At 38.0% G+C, this 20,149-nt stretch overlaps 1 protein-coding gene across 4 annotated transcripts in view; it reads right to left on the bottom strand.

Moving 5' to 3' along the window:
* LOC110024099 overlaps nucleotides 1-20,149 on the bottom strand; it is a 66,532-nt gene that overhangs the window by 26,520 nt on the left and 19,863 nt on the right. For all 4 annotated transcript variants that reach the window (XM_020723875.1, XM_020723883.1, XM_020723857.1 and 1 more), the window contains exon 3: nucleotides 5,378-5,479. In XM_020723875.1, the coding sequence (XP_020579534.1) occupies nucleotides 5,378-5,479 (102 nt within the window). The remainder of the gene's footprint in view (nucleotides 1-5,377; nucleotides 5,480-20,149) is intronic.

Genomic DNA, 20,149 nt, shown 5'->3' with positions numbered 1-20,149 from the left:
TATAATTAGGAGTGTTAGATCATATGAAAATAAACAAAAATAACTTATGCACATAAAACCCATGCCACGAAAAAGTTTTTAAGTACAAATTAAAGATGGGTCATGATCAAAACTGATCGAAACATGTTATGTCATTCTCTCAAAACATCTAACACCAACTTTATGTTTCTAGTGCCCAACCAAGAATATAACTAATTATAAATCAACAAACTCATGAGAGAAAAGAAAGTTTATGTTGTCAATTTCTCATCTAATCAATCACTTCCAGGAATTAAATTTGAGGGGGATGATTGGTTGATATTCTAAAAAACGATCCCAAAAGGTAAAAGCTCAAATAATGTGTTGTGCGTCCACCAAAAGGCCCACTTTAAGTTCCAAAGACACTTTAAAGAATGGTATTAGTGCCTGGCTTTCGCGCAATCATCTACGACAAACTTTAATTACCTTGGAAAAATTAATTGCTTTCCAATTCACTAAAAATGTTTTCAAATGACTTTCAATGTGAAATTTGTCATCTAATCAAACACGTGTAGTTCCTATCCCAATCAGGCCTATATATCTTCACAACCTTTTGCTTTAGCCCGTAATAATGTGAGGACCATCTAGAGTTAAAAAAAAAAAAAAAAAAAAAAAAAATCTTTGGAGCTAGATGATTTATTTTCTACATCAGCAAACCCGTCTCACTTAAATTTTCTTAATAGAAGAAATTTCAAAGCAAAACAAAAGCATACACAATTCAACCCCATGATCCACACAGAATTTCAAACCAAAATTTCTTCCCAAAACCCCACAATGTCAAAAAATACTTTGAACCAATCACAAAAAATAACTCTTATATTAGTGATCCATCCACCAAATCTCCCGAGTCAATACTTCTTAACAAAACGAGGTTTTAAAAGAAATAACATATATTTCTTAGAGATTACTATATCACAAATATTCTCTATAAATTAAAGGTTCCTAAATTTATCTTTTAAATCTTATTAATGGACGGTTCCAATGGGCACTTACGTGATTCCCTATGCCATTCCCAATACTAAGGGTGTGTTTGGGCCATCGTTCTATGTGCAGCGCGGTTCGAACAATACCTCCCAAACTCGGTTTTCTAGATAAGCAAGAATTAAAAACTCTGTTTTGCAAACCCACCTTCCATCGAGCGGCTTGTGGCTTCATTCAATGTTTTCAACCCTAATTATCCTTAGGCCCTTCATTTTTCTTGCTCCTTCGTTCCTAGCTTGAGCTCTTCTTCAGTTTTATTGTCTTCTCTTGGCAATGGAGGTTGTGTTCACCTTTTCCACCTGTTTTGATATAAAGGCTCATCTCCCTTTCTAATTTCTAGCTCTGTGTTGACTTTTAGGTGAGTTTGATTTGTACGATTGTCTCTTCTATCTTAGGATTCAGTAATTTTTTACTTGTGTTTCATATGAATCATCTGAAAGTTGATCGATGGGCAGAAATGTAGAATTATCATTCTTCGAATGCTTGAAGAAGGTTTCATTTTTTTTTTAGTTTTTGATTTCCCAATTTCAGTGATTTTTGTGGTTGGAATTCTTGAAGCTAATTTCAATTTTATGGCTTTTGGTGCGTATAATTAATGGTGAATCTTTTGATCAACACAGGTACCCTACAACAATTTATGTTTATAAATATGAAGTAGATGCATGTGAGGTAGAAAGTCTGGTTTCCATTTTTTTCAAGCTATTTGGATAGTTTATTTGGTTTGAATGAAGGAACTGTAACGCAGAACATGAAATGATTCAAATTCGATGTGATAACAGTATATCTTTCGGTTATGTGGTTCTTTTATGTCACACTTGTATGTGAGCTGGAATACAGCTCTTCTATGTCACACTTAGCATGAAGTAGAAGCATGTGAGCTATTTCTTAATAAGTTTTTTGTATGACTATGCAATATGTCAATAGATCTAGTAGTTCGGGGCTATGATGCAACCAATTCACGATAAGCGTACACGGTTCAAAGCATCATCTTACTTGGCAATAACATTAGAGCCATTTTCATGACGTTTATTCAAATATGCTTAATTTATTTGCCACATATGTACGATTTTAATGAAAAAAGAAATTTTCTTACCTAGATCCAAGACGCATCTCCAATGGCTATGAGGGCACCAATGTTGAACTATAAATTTGAGCCCTACGTTTTCATTCATTTTCTTCTCTCGATTTGTTAGGAAGGTTTTGTTGTGCATTTGTTTGGTGCTTTGAATAAACTACATTGAAAATCACATTTGAAAGAAGTCTAATGAGTTTGGTGATGCTCGATTATGCTTAGTTAATACAAAATGGAGTATGATACGCTACTCAGAATTTGAATTCTTTTATGTTTGCAATTATGTATTAATCACAAAGATCAATGTACGAAAATCACCGTCACAGCTATATGCTTGATGAATGAGCACTATGAATCCTATATTTGCAAGACTTCATACATGATCTCTACCTTGTTGGGAAGAAATGGGTTGTTGAATTACTCATGGGTCACCCTGGAGATTTCAGAACATGTTTCGTATGTCGCTTTTTATTTTTTTAGATCATTTACAAGGGCTAGAAACTTATCACAATCTCTACGGATCCTTTCAGGCAACCAGAGAAATGTTGGCTATAACATTGAATATTTTGTTACATTACGAATTTTTGGGAAACAATCAAGCAATTTTTGCATTCCTCTGTAACAATCGGTAGGTATTTCTCAATTAATCTAAATGTCTAGCTTGTCCTCCAAAGTTATCAAGTCATAGCAACATCATTTCAAGCAACGCCATCAGAGATATCCTATGACTATCAGTATATGTCACACTTTAAAGTATATATTACACTCTACTTTTTTCTATTAATAATTCACATTGATTTTAAGATCAATAAACTATTGTATGATTCAGGATTACAACAGAGCGATTGACGAAATGCATGTGAATACTCGTGTTCCTAATACAACAAAATGACATATATTAGTCGTTGTCACTCACCTACACAAAATATAATGACAATATGTGACTTCAGCATGTGTTTCACTTCCAAGATGACTGGTTGGGAAGTACAGATGATAGCATAATTTTTAAATTTGTCATAGGTTCACCTAAATATAATTTCCCCATGCCTCCTTTAGGTTATAGTCAGCTTAAAAATATTTGTTCATTAAACAATCGCCAACGAACTCATTTTATCTAATTTTTATTAGGAAAATATTATCTTATGAATATTATCAGCAACGAGTGTAGGGTTGGACAAGGGCAAATGCGAGACTGGAAAGTGTGATGCAGATGGTCTAGTGGTTGAAAGTTTATATTTTGAAAATCATAAAAGCAACTTATTATTTTGGGCATTTTAAATGAATTAGAGTTATTTTTAAAATAAAAAACAAAAAAGAAACATTCCCAAACATATTCCGTCTAGATTAAAAAAAGAAACAAGAACTGATGTCAAACAAGCCCTTAGTTATCCATTCCCTCTATTTTCCTCTTGATATCTTTAAAATGCAAGCCACCTTTTTTTGTGTCTACTATATTTCAGGACAAAAGAATAAACTGAATGGGGAAGTGTTTCAATTCACAAGAAGTGTATAATGTGGTTCATAACCTAATTTTTTCATTTTATTTTTAGTGTTGATGCATGTAGGCCCAATCCATAAAAACCATGTATTAGCTATGAACATCTTCAAGATCCTGGTGGGTCTATTACTTTGGATAAACGGTCACTTCTCAATTGCATCTTAAATACCTACTTGACAATCAAAAAATTATCCTATGTGCAACAATAGCACCAAAAGTCTTTGATTGTTAGCTCAATCACCTCACTAATAACAACCCGGAGCCATGAGCAAAAGTTTGACCTTGACACAATCACTTGCACCAAAAGTCTTTGATGGTCAGCTCAATCACCTCATTAATAACAACCAGGAGCCATGAGCAAAAGTTTGAACTTGACAGAATCACTAGTGAGATAAAAAGATCTCCAAGTATCCCATCAAAAGTCAATAACAAAAGAGCTACCTTAAAGTTGGATAAAAAATCAAAGACAAATGATATTTGTATTAACTGTACCAAAAATGAATGAATCTTCAATAGGTCACTTAAAGAGCAATTCTTCATGTCGTCTTCCACGATTCTGAAGTAGCATTTCAAGTCTCCTTTGTTTCAACTGTTTTCACTTCATCCAATCTTCGTTAGCATTTAATTCACTCCCTGTGACTATACTTCTAGAGGAAATTGGGCATAAGGACTGCTGTTAACCTAGCCATTGGCCCAAACGTAGAGCTATGTATGTTATTCACAAAAAAATAATTTGTGAATTTCTAAAGGGAGAAAGGAAGAGTGAAATTTGGGAGTGGAAATTATGCAACATGTACGTAATATATTCCAAGTGTTCTACATTGGTTCATTCTGTGGCTTCTGTGACCACTAGGGTGATGAGGCACAAGAAATGTATGCTCAGGTAAATGAACCAGCAAGGGTGAGATTGTTGTCGATTTAGATAAAAGTGGCAAAAGGACACAAGAGACGTCAACAGTTATTCTTCATGTGGAAGAGGATGTGGCCGCATAGGCATTGTAGAATCTTTGGAGGAAACGTATTTGTGGCTAAAACTCAACAAGGCAATACAAGGTTGGCGCATGCATGAAGCTTATTATTATTCACATGAAAAATAATGAATTTAGACGTATTGGTTTCAACTTCCAAGGATGAAAATCTCATCTTGAAGGATCAGAAAGATTACAACATGGCAATTGGGAAGGGAACATGATGTGACTGGTGAGAAAAAAAAAATTGTATTAGGATTTGCTCTAACAAATTGGTCAAGAAGGGCATCAAAGCCATTGGATTCACATTTAGATGAAGTACAATATATGGGTACTTGATTAAAATTTATATTACAATAATCTCAAAGAAAATTCAGCAGATTAAACCTATCATGACTAAAAATTTAGTTAGGAGAACCATTAAAAATAGTCAACTTCTAATTGCTAAAAAAAGGAGAAATAAATGAAGCACATATTGATAGAGGGAAACTAGAAAACTATAACATATATTCTTTATCTAGTAGCTTAATATGTAAAGCCCTGCTTATATATTTAATAAGCCAGCTACCATATTTAACTAATCAACAAGCTGACAGATGAATCAATTTGCTAATCATTATATCGTAGAATAAGACAGTCAACACATAAATTAAATCACCAAATACAGTATAGTAAAGAAAAAAGGTAAACAGGACATGTAAGTAGCTTTTGAAAATATGAACAAAAGGGCTGCATAACAATTAATCCGCAAAGTGATAAAAGACTAGAGAGCAAAAAGAAGTGCCAATACTCAATCAACTCCATCTAAAAAGAATTAAAAAAGAAAAAAAATTGAGGTACCTTTAGATGTAATTAAATGACTACCATGAGCCAAAACTGTCAACGAGGAAATCTGAAGAGTTGTGGCCTGTAAAACTTCTCTAAATTTCACGATCTTGACATCTGAAGGAGATAAAAAATCAAGCCACCATTATGATTGAATAAAAAGACACGAACAAGATATATGTTTAAAGAGTAAAAAATAGAAAAACATGAATAAACACTACTGAAGTTACCCATGTCTAACGACTAAAAAGAAAGGAACAATTAATTACAAACCGTCAAAATCACTCACATATATACCCCCTCCATGACAAACATACACACGAATAGGCCAAACAAATAACCAAAGGAACATAATCAACATAGGAATAATATGATAGCATGACAGCTTAAAAATTTGCTAAAAACTAAAAGCCATGCTCTTACCCGAGATCTAAAAAGCAGCAGGCGTCCCTGATTGCCAGTAACAGAATGAATGATCACCTGATGAGAATCAAAATTCAAGTTTGACCGACCATAGCATCAAGAAATCGCCAAGCCCACTGGCTAGCAAGTACCAGTAAGATCAAAGTGAGTCCTCTATTTTGACACTCGTTATTATCCAGTGGACTACCCATTCCAGTAGCTGAACGTGAAGAATGTACTCAAAGCAGCTGTTCATGCTTTAATTGCTAAACAAGTCCAAAAATGGATACGAAATTGATTTTCTTATCAATAAACAAAAATCTAAGAATCAAGCAAAGAATGGCACAAGCCATGTGGAACCAATCATAATGAGCGACTCATGCACACGTCTTCATTTCCTCATTCCTCACACCTGAGCACACGACCATCTCAGTGACATCGCCCAAACGCCACACAAAGTGGGATCAAAGAATCTCTCCATGTCGAGAAAAATTAAAGCCAAATTCGTGGGAGCGATCTAGCTCACCATGTTGAAGAAGACACAAAAAAACAAAGTCTAATTGCACGTCAAAGCATAGATTTGTGCCTCACTTTTATCACCAATCGCATGCCTTACCTCCAATCTTCTCTATATGTTTTAGGCATAGTTACAAAGAGAGAAAGACAAGAGCCGCTAGCTGAAAGAAGACAAAAGACCCTAAGGCTCATTGAAGCATAGGCTCAGAGAACAGTTCATAGAGGAGACGACAAAGTGTTGCCCATCTTTGATCCAACTAAACTGAAAACGTTGTCAAAATAGTAGAAAATATTGATATACAGTTGATTTACATGCCATAAAAAAACAAGTAGGAATCAAGAAGACACTTGCACAAACTCAATAGCACAATAAAATGATACTAATTAAAAAAAATAAATGGAACCAACATATTTCACATTAAAATTATACAATTGGGTTCATCGCAAAATCAAGCCCCATAGGAATTACAAATTAAGAGAGTCCTCAGCGATTCACCATTCACTCTGGCGTTGCACGCGTGATTGTTTCATGTGACCTCACCCAGGGCCCACTCTATGAAGGGTTCATGACTATAATAACCCAGATTTTTTGCCAAGGTTTTTCATTATTTAGAATCGATTAAAATGAGACCCAGGCCAAAAAGCTGGTAATCCATTTGAATAATTTCATATTCAGCTGTGAATGATTGGCCAAGGCTGATCAACAAAATTTTCAAGATTGAGTGAAGGCGTGGTGTTTTCTTCACTAGGTTGGGGTGTATGAGATAAACAGATTATGGATTGGAGCAAAAGTATAAGTAGGATGATGAAAAATAAAGCCGTGTTGGTGATGAAGCAAGCAGAGAGACATGCCTCAAATAGAAATAATTAGTTGTGTAATATAGGTGAAGACGATGTACTTAATACAACCTTCCTCAAGAACTTGACCAAATAGGTCCCACTGCCCACAGTGCTGACAAATCAAAACCTTAATACTAGAGATCCCTCACTCTTTCATGGTCAACCAATTTGGAGCAAGCAAACCAATTAGCTGTTCTCATAGCATGGTAGATCAAGTAGTTGTCCTGGATGTCCACCAAATACAACCGAGTAACATAAATATATGAGCAAATGGTATGAGTACCACTGTGTTGAATATTGTGTGTAAACCGTTATCGATGAAGGACTGTCAAATTGCAATGAAAAAGACTCAACATTCTAATCACGTCATTGACTGTAATAGTTCATAAAACTACTCCTTTAATTAGTTATCAGGCGTAAAGTTGGCTATTGTGAATAAGCGACAAATGGGGGGGTGCTCTGTAGCTAGATAGACTATAAGGGAGCTCTGCTGGCAGTGGCACGTGAGGTTGGCAAACAAAAATTACCTCTCAACTACTTGTCTAACCTAGAGTTTACTCAAAGTAGAGGAATAATATGCAAATATAATAATTGCAAAAAATGATATAAAGACTGAACTCATCTTCGGCCGATGGAGACGGCGTCGGGCTGCTCTAGGGATTCAGCCGATGGCGATTGAAACTATCGGCTTCCTGTACGGGCATCGTCGTCGTAGGAGACGACGAGGATTCGCGGCTTTCGGCTTAGTCGCACCCGACAACGAAGGGCTTCTCGCCTTCGTTTTGCTCGTGAGTCATCTCCTTCCTGCCAGACGACGAGCTTGCTTGCATCCTTCGGTCTTCGTTCCCAACGACGAAGGGCTTTCTTTCCTCCTGCTCGTCGGACCGCGGTCGTTTCCCTGTTTCTGTTCGAGATTTGGGTTCCTTCGTCGTAGCTCCAGCTCCAGTGTTCGCGCGTGGGGTTTTTGTTCCGGTTTGGGGGAATGGCCCCAAGTTATGCCGCGGCTGTCTCCTGCGGTTCTACTCACGGGGCAGGCGGTCGTTCCAGTTTCTTCCCTCAAGAATTTCATGATGCACATGAATTTGGAGGTGGTTATACATTTGTTTCTCACTGATGAGGAAACAAGTATATTGGCTTCAGCATGCAGATATACTCTTGTTGGGAAATTTTCGTATGGAAATCCCAAGCTTGAGATTATTAGAAAGTATTTCGATTTTCTTAAGTTCACAGGGAATTAGAAAGTTGGTTCGCTAGATGGCCGTCACATTCTCATTCAATTCTCAAATGACGCAGATTATACCCAACTCTTTGCTCAAAAAGTTCTCAAAATCGTCACGTTCTCATTCAACTCTCAAATGACGTAGATTATACCCAACTCTTTGCTCAAATAGGTCTCAAAATCGATAATCGCTTTATAAAAATTCTGAAATGGATAGTGGATTTTGATTCTAAATTAGAATCTCCTATTATCCCGATTTGGGTTAATTTTTCAGGGCTCAAGGTGCATCTCTTCAATTATGAAGCCCTTTATACATTGAAAACTACCTTTGAGAAACCGCTGAAGGTCGATACTCCCACGCTTGATACAACCAGACTATCTGAAGCTTGTGTGCTTGTAGAGCGCGACATCACTCAACTTTTTCCAACGAAGATTTGGATTGGCTCCCCTCATCAGGGTTATTGGCAGAAGATTGCGATGGGACCTCATCCCCATTACTGCTCTCACTGTGGAATGTTTGGTCATAGCTCTTCATCCTCTTATCGGTTGCATCCCCATCTACGGTCGGTTGTAGCCCCACCTCCTGTTTCTCAGCACACTTCTGCGGAGGTTATGCCCTCTTCCTCACTGCCTGTGATACCTACTGCTATGCCCATGGCGGATACGGTGCAAAATGTTTTGTCTACTAATATTGTTTCGGAAAATGTTGATAATTTGTTGGAGGAGAATTAGATGGTTGCTCCTGGAAGGCAGGACGCGGTCACCGCCCCTTCTTCTACTGGAGTGGACATACTATCCTCTCAAGCTCTACCTACCGTGGAGGGTGCTCAGGCTCCCCTCTATGAGGTGATTGAAGATAGGGATGAAGCAAACATTCATATTCAAATGACGGAAAAGGAGTCACTTAATACTAATGAGAAAGATTTAGAGCCGAACACAAACCATCTTACTGCTATTAATCAGTTAGTAGAACTACTTGTTCAGGGGGCAGGTGTTTCCCAAGTATTGGAAGACTGTCCTACACAAACTCAGGAACTCATCGCTGCAACAGTCTTTCCTTCTATGAATCAGATTTCTACGGATCAGACTGAACAGTCTTCAGAAGAAGAATGACAAGTTTACACTTCTCGGCGGAGGAAGAAGGCTGGGGACACAGTTCAGCTTGGAAACTTAATGGATGATACCTTGGTCACTCCTGGCAATGAAACAACACTTCAGAGTTTTCTATCTGGATCCGCTCCAAGAACCAGAAGAGGCAGGTCTAAATTGTCTCGTCCATAGCACTTGTTTTTGCATGTTTTCTTTTTATTTGAGTTTTTTGTATCTTTTTTGTTGGGATATCTTGGTACCATGTATCGTATAAGTAGGGCATCATCTATTGGGTCATCTCATGCAACTTTTTGTATAATCTGCCCTAGAATCTATGTATATATATATATATATATATATATATATATATATATATATGTCAGTAGCGGCAACGGGTTCTTCTAGTGTTTTGCCCGAGGGTGATTCTCAACGGTGAATCTATCGGCTTCTCCTTCTCTCCGTTGTCTCCCACGACGACACATTCACGAGCGCGCAGCTCTCAGTCGACGACTCTCGCTCGCTATCGTCTCTCCCATCAAGGAAAATCGCTCGCAGTCGTCACTCGTAGTCGATAAAGGTTGTTTTAGCCGACGACGTTTGACTCCCATAGACGACGATGCTATCTCCTTCTCGCAGTCATCTCCTGTAGTCAACGACACTTCTCTCCTTTGCAGTGTCTTCTCGTTCGCTCCAATCGATGTGATTGTTGCTCTCATTTCCAACAGACAGTTTCTCGAAGTATGCTCGCATCCTCGTTGCGCCCCCCAAAGCCGCTCTTTTCTGATCGTGGTCATCTTGTTGGCGGATATGGCCTTGACGCTATGTTCCTATGCAACTGCCCTTGCCGGCTACTTTCCTATTCCTGTTGGTGCCCCTCTTTCAGGGTCAGAGCTTTGTTTTGTTATCGGTAAGTCCTGCAATGTTCCACAATCCTTATACGAGGTTCTTGAAGGTGATGGTGATCACATGTTCATTAAAAAGCTTGATAGAAAAAATGGGAAGTCTACTCTTATTCTCACTGAGGTTGAAACCAGTACTCTTGCGTCTTCTTGACGTTTTGCTCTAGTGAGGAAATTCCTTTATAATCACTCAAAACTTGAGATCATTCGGAAAGATTTTGATGTTATGAAACTATTGGGCAGTTGGAATATTGGCTCACTTGATGGTAGACATATACTTATTCAGTTATCTTACGATGCAGATTACACTTGTATTTTTTCTCATAAAGTTATCAGGATCGATAATTATTTTATGAAATTTCTAAAGTAGACTGTCAATTTTGATCCAAAAGCGGATTCTCTTATCATTCATGTTTGAATAAAGTTTTCGGGGTTAAAACTACATCTGTAAACTACATCTGTTCAACTTGACAACTTGAAAATTCTCTACTCATTAGCAACTGTTTACGGTAAGTCTCTCAAGGTTGATAGTCTTACGCTAGATGTCACCAGACCATTGTGATTTGTGTATTAGTTGAGAGAGATATCACTCAACCAGCTGTGGATGAGATATGGATTTAAACCACTCACAATGAGTACTGACAAAATGTTGAAATAAAATCACACCCTCCTTATTGCTCTCATTATAGTATGTTTGGTCACAGCTCTACTATCTGCTATCGCTTGCATCCTCATCTAATGTCGGATATTGCTAAAGATCAACATGTTCAAAAATCTTTCCATATTGAATTAAGGGTTGACATCTTGCCACCTACCAACCCTGCTGAGAAGATGCAGCCCGTCCGTCCTTCCAACACCGCAATTCCTGATGAAGAACACCATACCCAACTTGTTCTAGCTCCGGATGCTCCTGCTTTTGAACAATCTATCCCAGCTGCTCCTTTGGAGCATGGTACGTTGAAGTCCCATGAAGCATCTCCACATACTACAAGTACAGATCCAAACGTGTTAATACCACTCACTGTTATTGAAGAAGGCTCACTTACATGCCAAGACACATGAGAGCGCTCCTTTGATCCAATAAAAGATCAGCTAATACAACAAATAGTTGTTTCTAATCTTCAACATGTCTGGCACACTTTAGACCAATCTACTGATCAGATGAGTCAGTCTTCAGATGATAAATGGCAGGTCTATTCCAGGAGGAAGAAGAATGGAGGCCTACTCGAGCTCAGAAACTTATTGGACGATACATTGGTTACTACTGTCAATGACACTCATCTTACCAATTTATCAGCTGACTCATTTCCTAGAACTAGAGGCAGAGGCAGAGGCAAAATTGGGTCGCTCTCTAGCTACCTGATATTAAATGTTTTGACATTTAGGGTTTTTTTTTTTGGCTCTCGTGTATTTTTTTGTATTTTCTTTTTTTTTAATCATTTGCATATAGTGTTTATTGTGTGAGTAGATAAAAGCAACATGAATGTGTATGTAGAGTGTACATATATATATATATATATATATATGATAGTGTATTAGCAACTATAAATTATTTTCTTAACTAATTTAATAGCCCTGCAGTTTATTAATAACACTAATTTAGAGGTTCCTTCCTTAACTTCATTTTCTAGGCCTGTGACCCATTGACCAAAACCTATTAGGCTATTATTTAACTAATGCTTAAATTTATTGTTTAGGACAACAAATTCATCTAGTCAATGTCATGCTGCATGCAATAATAATATAGTATGAAAAGAGTAGCCTTGCAATATGTTGAAATGGAAAGCCAAAAACAAAAAAATTATAAGAATCATTTATAGCAAAATATTATATTTTCTAATAGTATGATATTAAATTAAATGACCTCAGATGTGCAGAAGAATAACTTAATTCAAATTTATATAAAATAAGTCGGATAATCTTAATGAAGCACTCAATTCACCTGCATGAAAATATAACTAGGTAGGATAGTTTGAAATGCTAATTTTCAGTAAGTATTAACTAATCAATTTTCATGAAAGTAATAAGATTTATGAAGGGTATGTTAAAATAGTAAAATTAAGACATTAAGCTTTATCATGGAAAAACTCTAATACTCTTGGAAAAGATCTGGTAAGAGAATTGATGATAGCAACGATAGTCGAAATAGATGGTCCGCGGTGCTCTATATTTGTAAGCAGTGACTAACAAGACGTATGACGGGTCCATCATGGGGATTTATGAGGCTAGCACTTAATCAGCAAAAATAGCAGCATTTGACTGCTCTGATTAGTTCGATTAGGCAGCTCTATGAAGCTGACAGGACGATTGATTGGGGAAGAGCATCTTATCCATTATTGGATGAAGAGACAAAACAATGGGTGGTTGCAATTTGGCATTGAAGGTGTTAATTTGTCATTTGTGCAATGCAAATTATAACAATCAGTATATGAGGTAAAGTTGTGTTATGTAAGTAATAGCAACTTACAAAGCTCAAGTGACTAAAAATTTGCACTGGAAGCCATTCATAAAGAGATACAGGTGGGCAAGAACAGGTGCATGCAGAGGATAGAGCAAAAAAGAGTCATTGTAGGATTCTGGGTGATACTGGAGTTGACCAAACAACAAGGAAAATGAAACTTTTATTATGGAAAAACAAATAGGGGGTTACAGCAAATACATATCGAAATAGGAAATACAAAAGACACACAACACTAACACCAAAGTAGGGCTTGAATCGAAGGTGGTGGAAAGGCGGCTATGTTAAGGGGTATATGAGACTAGGATGGGCGAGGCGGCAGTAAGTTATGCGAAGCGGCTGGCGACTGGAGTGTGGCAAAGAAAAAGGAGGCTGCAAATAGGGTGGAAGCAAGAAAATGGGAGGAGTTAGCAGCAGGGGAGTAGCAGGCAGGGCGGCAGCAAGGACAGGGTGGAGTTGGAGGCAAAGGAGCAACAAGCAGGGAAGGCTGGCGGCAGGGAAATAACAAGCAGCCAACATAGCAGTCCAGCAGTGTTGCGGTTGCAGTTCAGGCGGCTAAAAGGGAGAGGGGAGTAGGGAGCGGTAGATAAACGCCACCTCAAGGAAAATTACAGCCAGAGCACCTTCTCGCCTTCAGAGAAAGCCCGAGGAGGAAGAATTGGTGACGTCGATGGCTCAACTGACAAAAAACACGTGTAAAACTAAAACCAAGAACACTTAAAATACATATAATACTAATAAGCGATAAAGGAGTGGTCCAATCTTATTAGTCGACAACTCCCGACCCCCAAGAGGTAGGACGAGCCTCCTGTTTCCCATCTAGACTGATCCAACTGGTTGCAGGTCCCAGCAGATCCAACCTCAAATCCAGATCAGTCTCCTGGAAATGGGAGAGCTTTGACCTCATTCTTTGAAGCTTTCTTGTCACCATAGTATGGAGTCAAATCTACCACATTGGACGTATTAGAAATATTGTAATCCCCTGATAAATCAATCTTGTAGGAGTTATCATTCAACCTTTTAAGGATTATAAAAGGTTTGTCTATTATGGGCTCAAGTTTCTCGAATTACATTGGGCAAATCTCTCTTTCTCAGTCTAATCCGCATTTGATCTCCCACCTAGAAATTCACCATCTTCCTGGAATTATTATCTTGTGCCTAGTACTTGTAATTTCGTTTGATGATCTCTTTCCCAACCTCCTCATGCAGCATCTAAATTTTTTTACTCTTGCCTCAACATACTCACTAATCGCTGACATAAGAAGAACTAGTACTAACTCAAGTGGAGTGAAGGGATTGCATCTGTATGCAACCTAAAAAGGTGTGTGTCTCGTAGTATGGCTCACGAACCTATTGAAGGCAAATTCAACATATGCTAGAGAAGATTCCATTATTTGATGTTCTGTCCAATTAAGCACCTCAAGAGGCTTTCCAAGCTCCTGATCGCCGCTTTCTTCTACTCATCCATTTGTGGGTGGGCTGCCAAGATGAAGTGAAACTTAGTACCAAGCTTTCCCCATAAGTATCTCTATAAGTGACTAAGGAACTTGACGTCCCTATCAAATGTGATTGTCCTAAGGATTCCATGTAGCAGCGTGATTTCCCTGAAGTAAAAATCAGCAAAATGAGATGCGTCCAACATCCTATGATACGACACGAAATGAGACATTTTTTAAAATTAATCAACCACAGCCATCACTAAACCTTTGTTCTGTTGCATCCATGCTGACATCTACCTAAGGGGCCTTTGGTACCTCTAATGGCATGCATAGCCCTGTGTATCGCCCTCGAGTCTAGGCTAGTAGCAAATTAGGTATTGTCTGATGTACTGCTCCACATCACTTGTCAGTCTATGCCAGAAAAAGTGTTCTTTCACCAGTGCGAGGGTCTTTTATCTAGAAAAATGACTTTCTAGTCCCCTATTGAGACTCTCCAAAAAAATAGCTTCTCTCAACGAACATCTGGGCGCACACAACTTGCTCTGGTGGAATATATAACCATTATCTTTGAGGTATGGTCTTGTTGGTTTGTCCTTACATTGCTCTCACATTACCCTGAAATCCTCATCTGCATCGTATAACTCCTTCACCACCTACAATCCCACAACTCTAGTATGTTGCGTAGAACAATCTTGAAAAAAACTACGACTCTATGTAACTAATCAAGTAGGTCGTCCATGAGCCATCCTTCTTGGGTACTTCAGCGCGAGAACAGCGAATGTGCTAGTACTTTCTCTCACCAATCTCCTAGTAATGATATCCTGCACTTGTAGATGTAATTCCTCGTACTTTGCTGACCTCAATCTATATGCAGATCTTTATGACAACCTGATCCTGGGATAAGATGTGGCATGATGGATATCCCTGAGCAGTAGTAAATCCTCTTGTAGGTTGTCGGTCATCACCTCCTGAAACTCGGGTAACAGTTGTTGGACCATTATCGGTGGATCCATCTCCTCAGTTTCTTCTAACACGAATAAGGTCAGTGTCATTGAGACTTCACAAACTGAGTGCAGAAAAGTGGCATGTCGAACATCAGACTTCTCCTCTACAAATGTAGTTGCTCCTCTAGAATCCTTGATAGGTAAGAGAACCTCCTTCATGAACACGTAACTGTTCATGAACCCATCATGTTATGTCTTGCGATTGAACTGTCACAATCTCACCAACAAGATGTGGCAGATATCTATTAGCACCAAGTCACACAACATCTGATCCTGCAGTTGGTCTCCAATAGAAAACTCTACCCAACATTGTTCATCCACTCGTATCTCGTTTTCTTTCTTCAAACACGTCAGATAATAAGATTAAGAGAGTTTCTGTGTAGCCAGATCCAACTTCTTCAACATGAAAGCAAAGACCACGTTCTCACAGCTTCCTCTGTCAACAATAAGCCTGCAAACTTTCACACTCACCATACACTTGGTGCGGGTTATATTATGCCTCAACCACGAGTGATCCCTCTATGGTTCCATCTGCATAACTCTTCTCACAATTAGCATTTCCCCTTCATTTCCTTGGAGTTGGTATTCCTCAATTTGATCCTCAACTATTTTCTTCATCACTTGCTTCCTCTGTGACACCCTGCCTAGTGAAGGATACCACTCGGCTCACCAGGCAGCTAAAGGTGATGTGGTCATATATGTGGCATTGGAAGCATTTCCAGGCGAGAACTGTGCTAGTCATGTTGCTCTTCTCAAGTTTCTTCCAGCTCCGATCTACCATGTTAGTTCACTGTCCAATCTTTTCCACTACTTTAGGTGTGTTTATGCTAAGGTCTCCAACAGTAGGGTGTTCTCCAAATTAAGGCGGGTACCCTTGCTGCTTCTGTTGTTCTCCACTTTCAACGTTAAGGTCTGCACGTCCCTCAGTGTCTAATAGGTTTGCAGTTGAACCACGATACTGATTGCAAAATTCGAGCTTCCCAAATACCTGGCTATGGAGCGCTCCTCTCTCTTTCAGTTCACGTTTCAACTTAAGTTGTATAAATTCTACCGTGCACTCCTTCACTGATAGTTTATTATTCCGCAAGTAGTGGAGTTTCAAAAAAATATCTTAGCAGTAGTGCGGGGGATAGGTAATGTCCCTACATTGTCTTCTTCATCTTGTCCCAAGAAGTGATTTTATCCCGTCCTTTCCTCTGTAATTCCCTCTCCAGGCTCTCATCACAATAAGGCATTCTTCATCAGTTTGATGGTGGCTAGCATCACTTCTGTTATCGGGCACATCCTTGTATTCGAAGATCCACTCAACAGTTTGCATCCACTCGAGAAAATCATACGAGTTCATCCTCTATCGAATTCTAGTAAATCCATCTTAAAACCTAGATCTTTGTGCAGTCCAATAAGCAATTCCTCTCTCAGCTCCTCTGATACCGAATTCTGAAACGCTCGGGCCAATTTTCCTCTTCATTGAAGTCGTTGCTACAAAAACGGCTCAATTGTTCTTCTGACTCTCCTCCACGAATCTCACTGTTACAATCGGTGACCTCACCCATGGTCCCTTCCTCAAGGGCCTCGAGCAGTTCTAGCACTAGGTGGAGCATTCGCTATATGTCTCCCACGATAAAGTCCTTATCAAGTTTTGGCAATTGTCTTCTCAGCAGCATGGTCAAGATTTAAGGGTGCATAGGCGGAAGATGGATAGGGTGAGTAAAGAATTTTTTTTTTTACTACAGCAACTAATGATTAAGAGCAATCATAATAGTAAAAGGATAAAGAGCTAGATATGGCAAGCAACGGCAGCTTGGTACAGCAAGAAGGAAATCAAGGGAAAAGTACTTGCCAGAGTAAGAGAACACAGAACTCAGAATATTGTCAAGGGATCAAGACGCAGCTAAAGAATTCTTAGAGTGGGAATAGCAGATTCAAAAGTTTTAAAGGAGACCCCCATAGAGAACTCAACTATATTGACCAAAATGTTGTGTTGCAGTAGGAAGGAACTTCCTCAAAAAGGATTTTTGCAAACTAAAATGATGGAGCTCCTTCTGTATGAAAGTATGAAGGAACTGCCACAATATTTGTTTTCCTTCTGCAATAATGTATAATGAGATAACGTCATCTCCTTTGCTTTAAATTCAGCTCCTTCAGTATGAAAATATGCTACAAGCTTTTGCCATTAGCGATACTCCACAACTAACACCATACGTGTAATGTCTCCATATCTTCAAAGCAAATATCACTATTGTTAACTCTAGGTCATGTGTTGAACAATTCTTTCATGATTCTTGAATTGTCTAGAGACGGGCAATTACCTTTCTGTGTTGCATAAGAACACATTTAGTCCTCTTAAAGAAGCATTAGTATAAATCTAGAACTCTTTCATCCCTGAGGAGATTGTCAATATTGGAGCAATCATCAAACACATCTTCAACTTCTCAAATATTTCCTCATAACGATTTGTCCATTCCTACCATTTGAGTAAATCTGGACAAAGACATTGTAATCAGAGGAAACCCCTCAATGCATCTCTTGTAATAACTTGTCAAACCTAAAAAACTACAAACTTTTGTAAAAGTGGTTGGTCTAGGTCAACCAGCAATAACTTCAACATTAATTTTGGTCAATTGTGAAACATTCAATGCTAATGACATGCCCCATCAGTGTTATGTTCCTCAACCAGAATTTATACTTTAACAACTTGACATATAATTGGTTCTCCTTTAGTGTCTATAGAACAATGCAAGGATAATCTCCATGATGAGCTTCATCACAGGAATAGATTAGAATATCATCAATAAAGACAATTACAAATCTATCCAGAAATAATTTAAAGATTATGTTCATTAAGTCCGTAAAGACAGCACAAGCATTTGATAACCCAAAATGCTTCACGACAAACTCATAATGCTCATATTTGTTACTGAAAGCAATCTTTGTTATGTTATCTTCTTTAATTATTATCTAGTGATAATATGATCACAGATCAATCTTTGAAAATATATAACCCATTTCAATTGATAAAAGAGACCATCAATACTTATCAGTAAGTATTTGTTCTTAATTATGAGCTTGCTTGATTCTCGAGTATCAATGCATGGCATTAAACTCCCATCTTTCTTCTTAACAAAAAACACGGGCTCCCCAAGAGGAAGTGCTTGAACTATAAATCATTTCTCCCATAAATCCTGCGGCTGACTCCTTAATTCTTGCAACTTTTTTATTGTCATTCTATAAGGTGTTTTTGCCACTAGCTCTGCACCTAGTATTAAATCGATAGAGAAATTTACCTCTCTTCTTGTACGCAAACCTAACAAATCATCTAAAAATAATTTGAGGTAATCCTTTACTACTGATATATTTTCTAACTTCTTTGGTTCTTTCACAATATCAATGTCTTGAGGTGAAAAATCTAGGTACCTTTTTGCTAACAATTTGAATTCCTTTAAACTAGATATCATCATAGATAGAACTCCTCTATTGCTCACAAATTTGAATTCTTCTTCTCCAGAGATATTAAATTTGATTATCTTATTTAGAACAATCAATGGTTGTAAAGTGATTACATAGTCAGCTCATCCCTAGAATTGAATTCAATTTGTGGTAACACTACCAAATTCGCCTTCAAGCTTCTATTACATATATTTAGATTCACACAATAGCGTCTATCAGCTATTATGAGAGACTCATTAAGCAGAAGAATTGAAAAGGAATCACTCATTTTAAATGATTCCAATCATTTAGATTTCATAAATCTTCAGATATAAATAAATGTGATGTCTCAGTATCTCAGATTTTTGGCCAATATGATATATAATAAGAAGAATATAAAAATCTCATAATAAATAAAGATTTGACAGATCTACTTAAATAAAGAAATATTTATAACGAAGTCAATTGAATTCATTGCTTCCTACTGAGTCAAGTGCATATACTCTCGGTTGTATACCCTTGAGGGTCTGACTCGGAGCTCAAGCTAATCCTAACAACTCAGTTGGTCTCTATATGTCAAAAGTCCTCTAAACTGGTGGAGCACTAACTTAGGTATACAAAAAGATCTCTGGCTAAAAGTAGAACATGATCTCACCACATGTCCTAGTTGATGATAGTAAAAATATGTATTGGCGCTTGACAAACATTCTTATCTATGTGCCCTTCCACACTTAGCACAAGTCATGCACTGTGACTGCTTCCAGTAACACTACCACGGGTGCTCATTTTTATGCTTCTTCAAACTAGACTACCAAGATTGAACTGACAGGGTGGCCTTTCTTGATCTAGACCTATCATCTTCTCTTCTCTTTTGAAAATCTCAACGCCTCTACGTAGCCACCAAATCAATCTCTATCATCCTCGTTCTATCCACCATATCTGAGTAATCTTTAATACCCAAAAGGATTAAAGATTGCCGTATGACATACTTCCTTGATCTGGACCTATCATCTCTTTACTTTTGAAAATCTCCACTTCACCTTTGAAAATCTGAATGTCTCTGCGTAACCAGCAGATTAATCTCTATCATCCTCACTCTATCCACCATACCTGAGTAATCTTTAATGCCCAAAAGGATTAAAGGTTGTCGTATGACATACTTCAATCCAAAAAGAAAATGGTGGCACTTTTCTTCGGCATTGAGAATTAACTAAGGTGCATATTAAGATAGGCATTGTAATCGCAGCCTCGTATTGCATAATGGGGTGGTCACCCTGCAAAAGCCAGCCCTCCAGTTCTTGAATATAGTGATCTCGTGTCCTGGAACAGCTTTAGAAATAATCCATCCGTGTTGTTCTGCTAGCAGGAGCCTAGCTTTGAGAACCCTAAATCAATTGTGTCACTATGGCCATCATCTGACCAAATGTCTTCACAGGAACATTAGCACTACTGAATGAAGGATCAATAAAAACTGGAAGCATAAGATTCTGCTGAT

The sequence above is a fragment of the Phalaenopsis equestris genome, unplaced genomic scaffold, assembly GCF_001263595.1.
Source record: "Phalaenopsis equestris unplaced genomic scaffold, ASM126359v1 Scaffold000002, whole genome shotgun sequence".
Taxonomy (NCBI): domain Eukaryota; kingdom Viridiplantae; phylum Streptophyta; class Magnoliopsida; order Asparagales; family Orchidaceae; genus Phalaenopsis; species Phalaenopsis equestris.
Note: the sequence above shows the minus strand (reverse complement) of the source record. Positions and strands in the feature narration are given on the sequence as shown.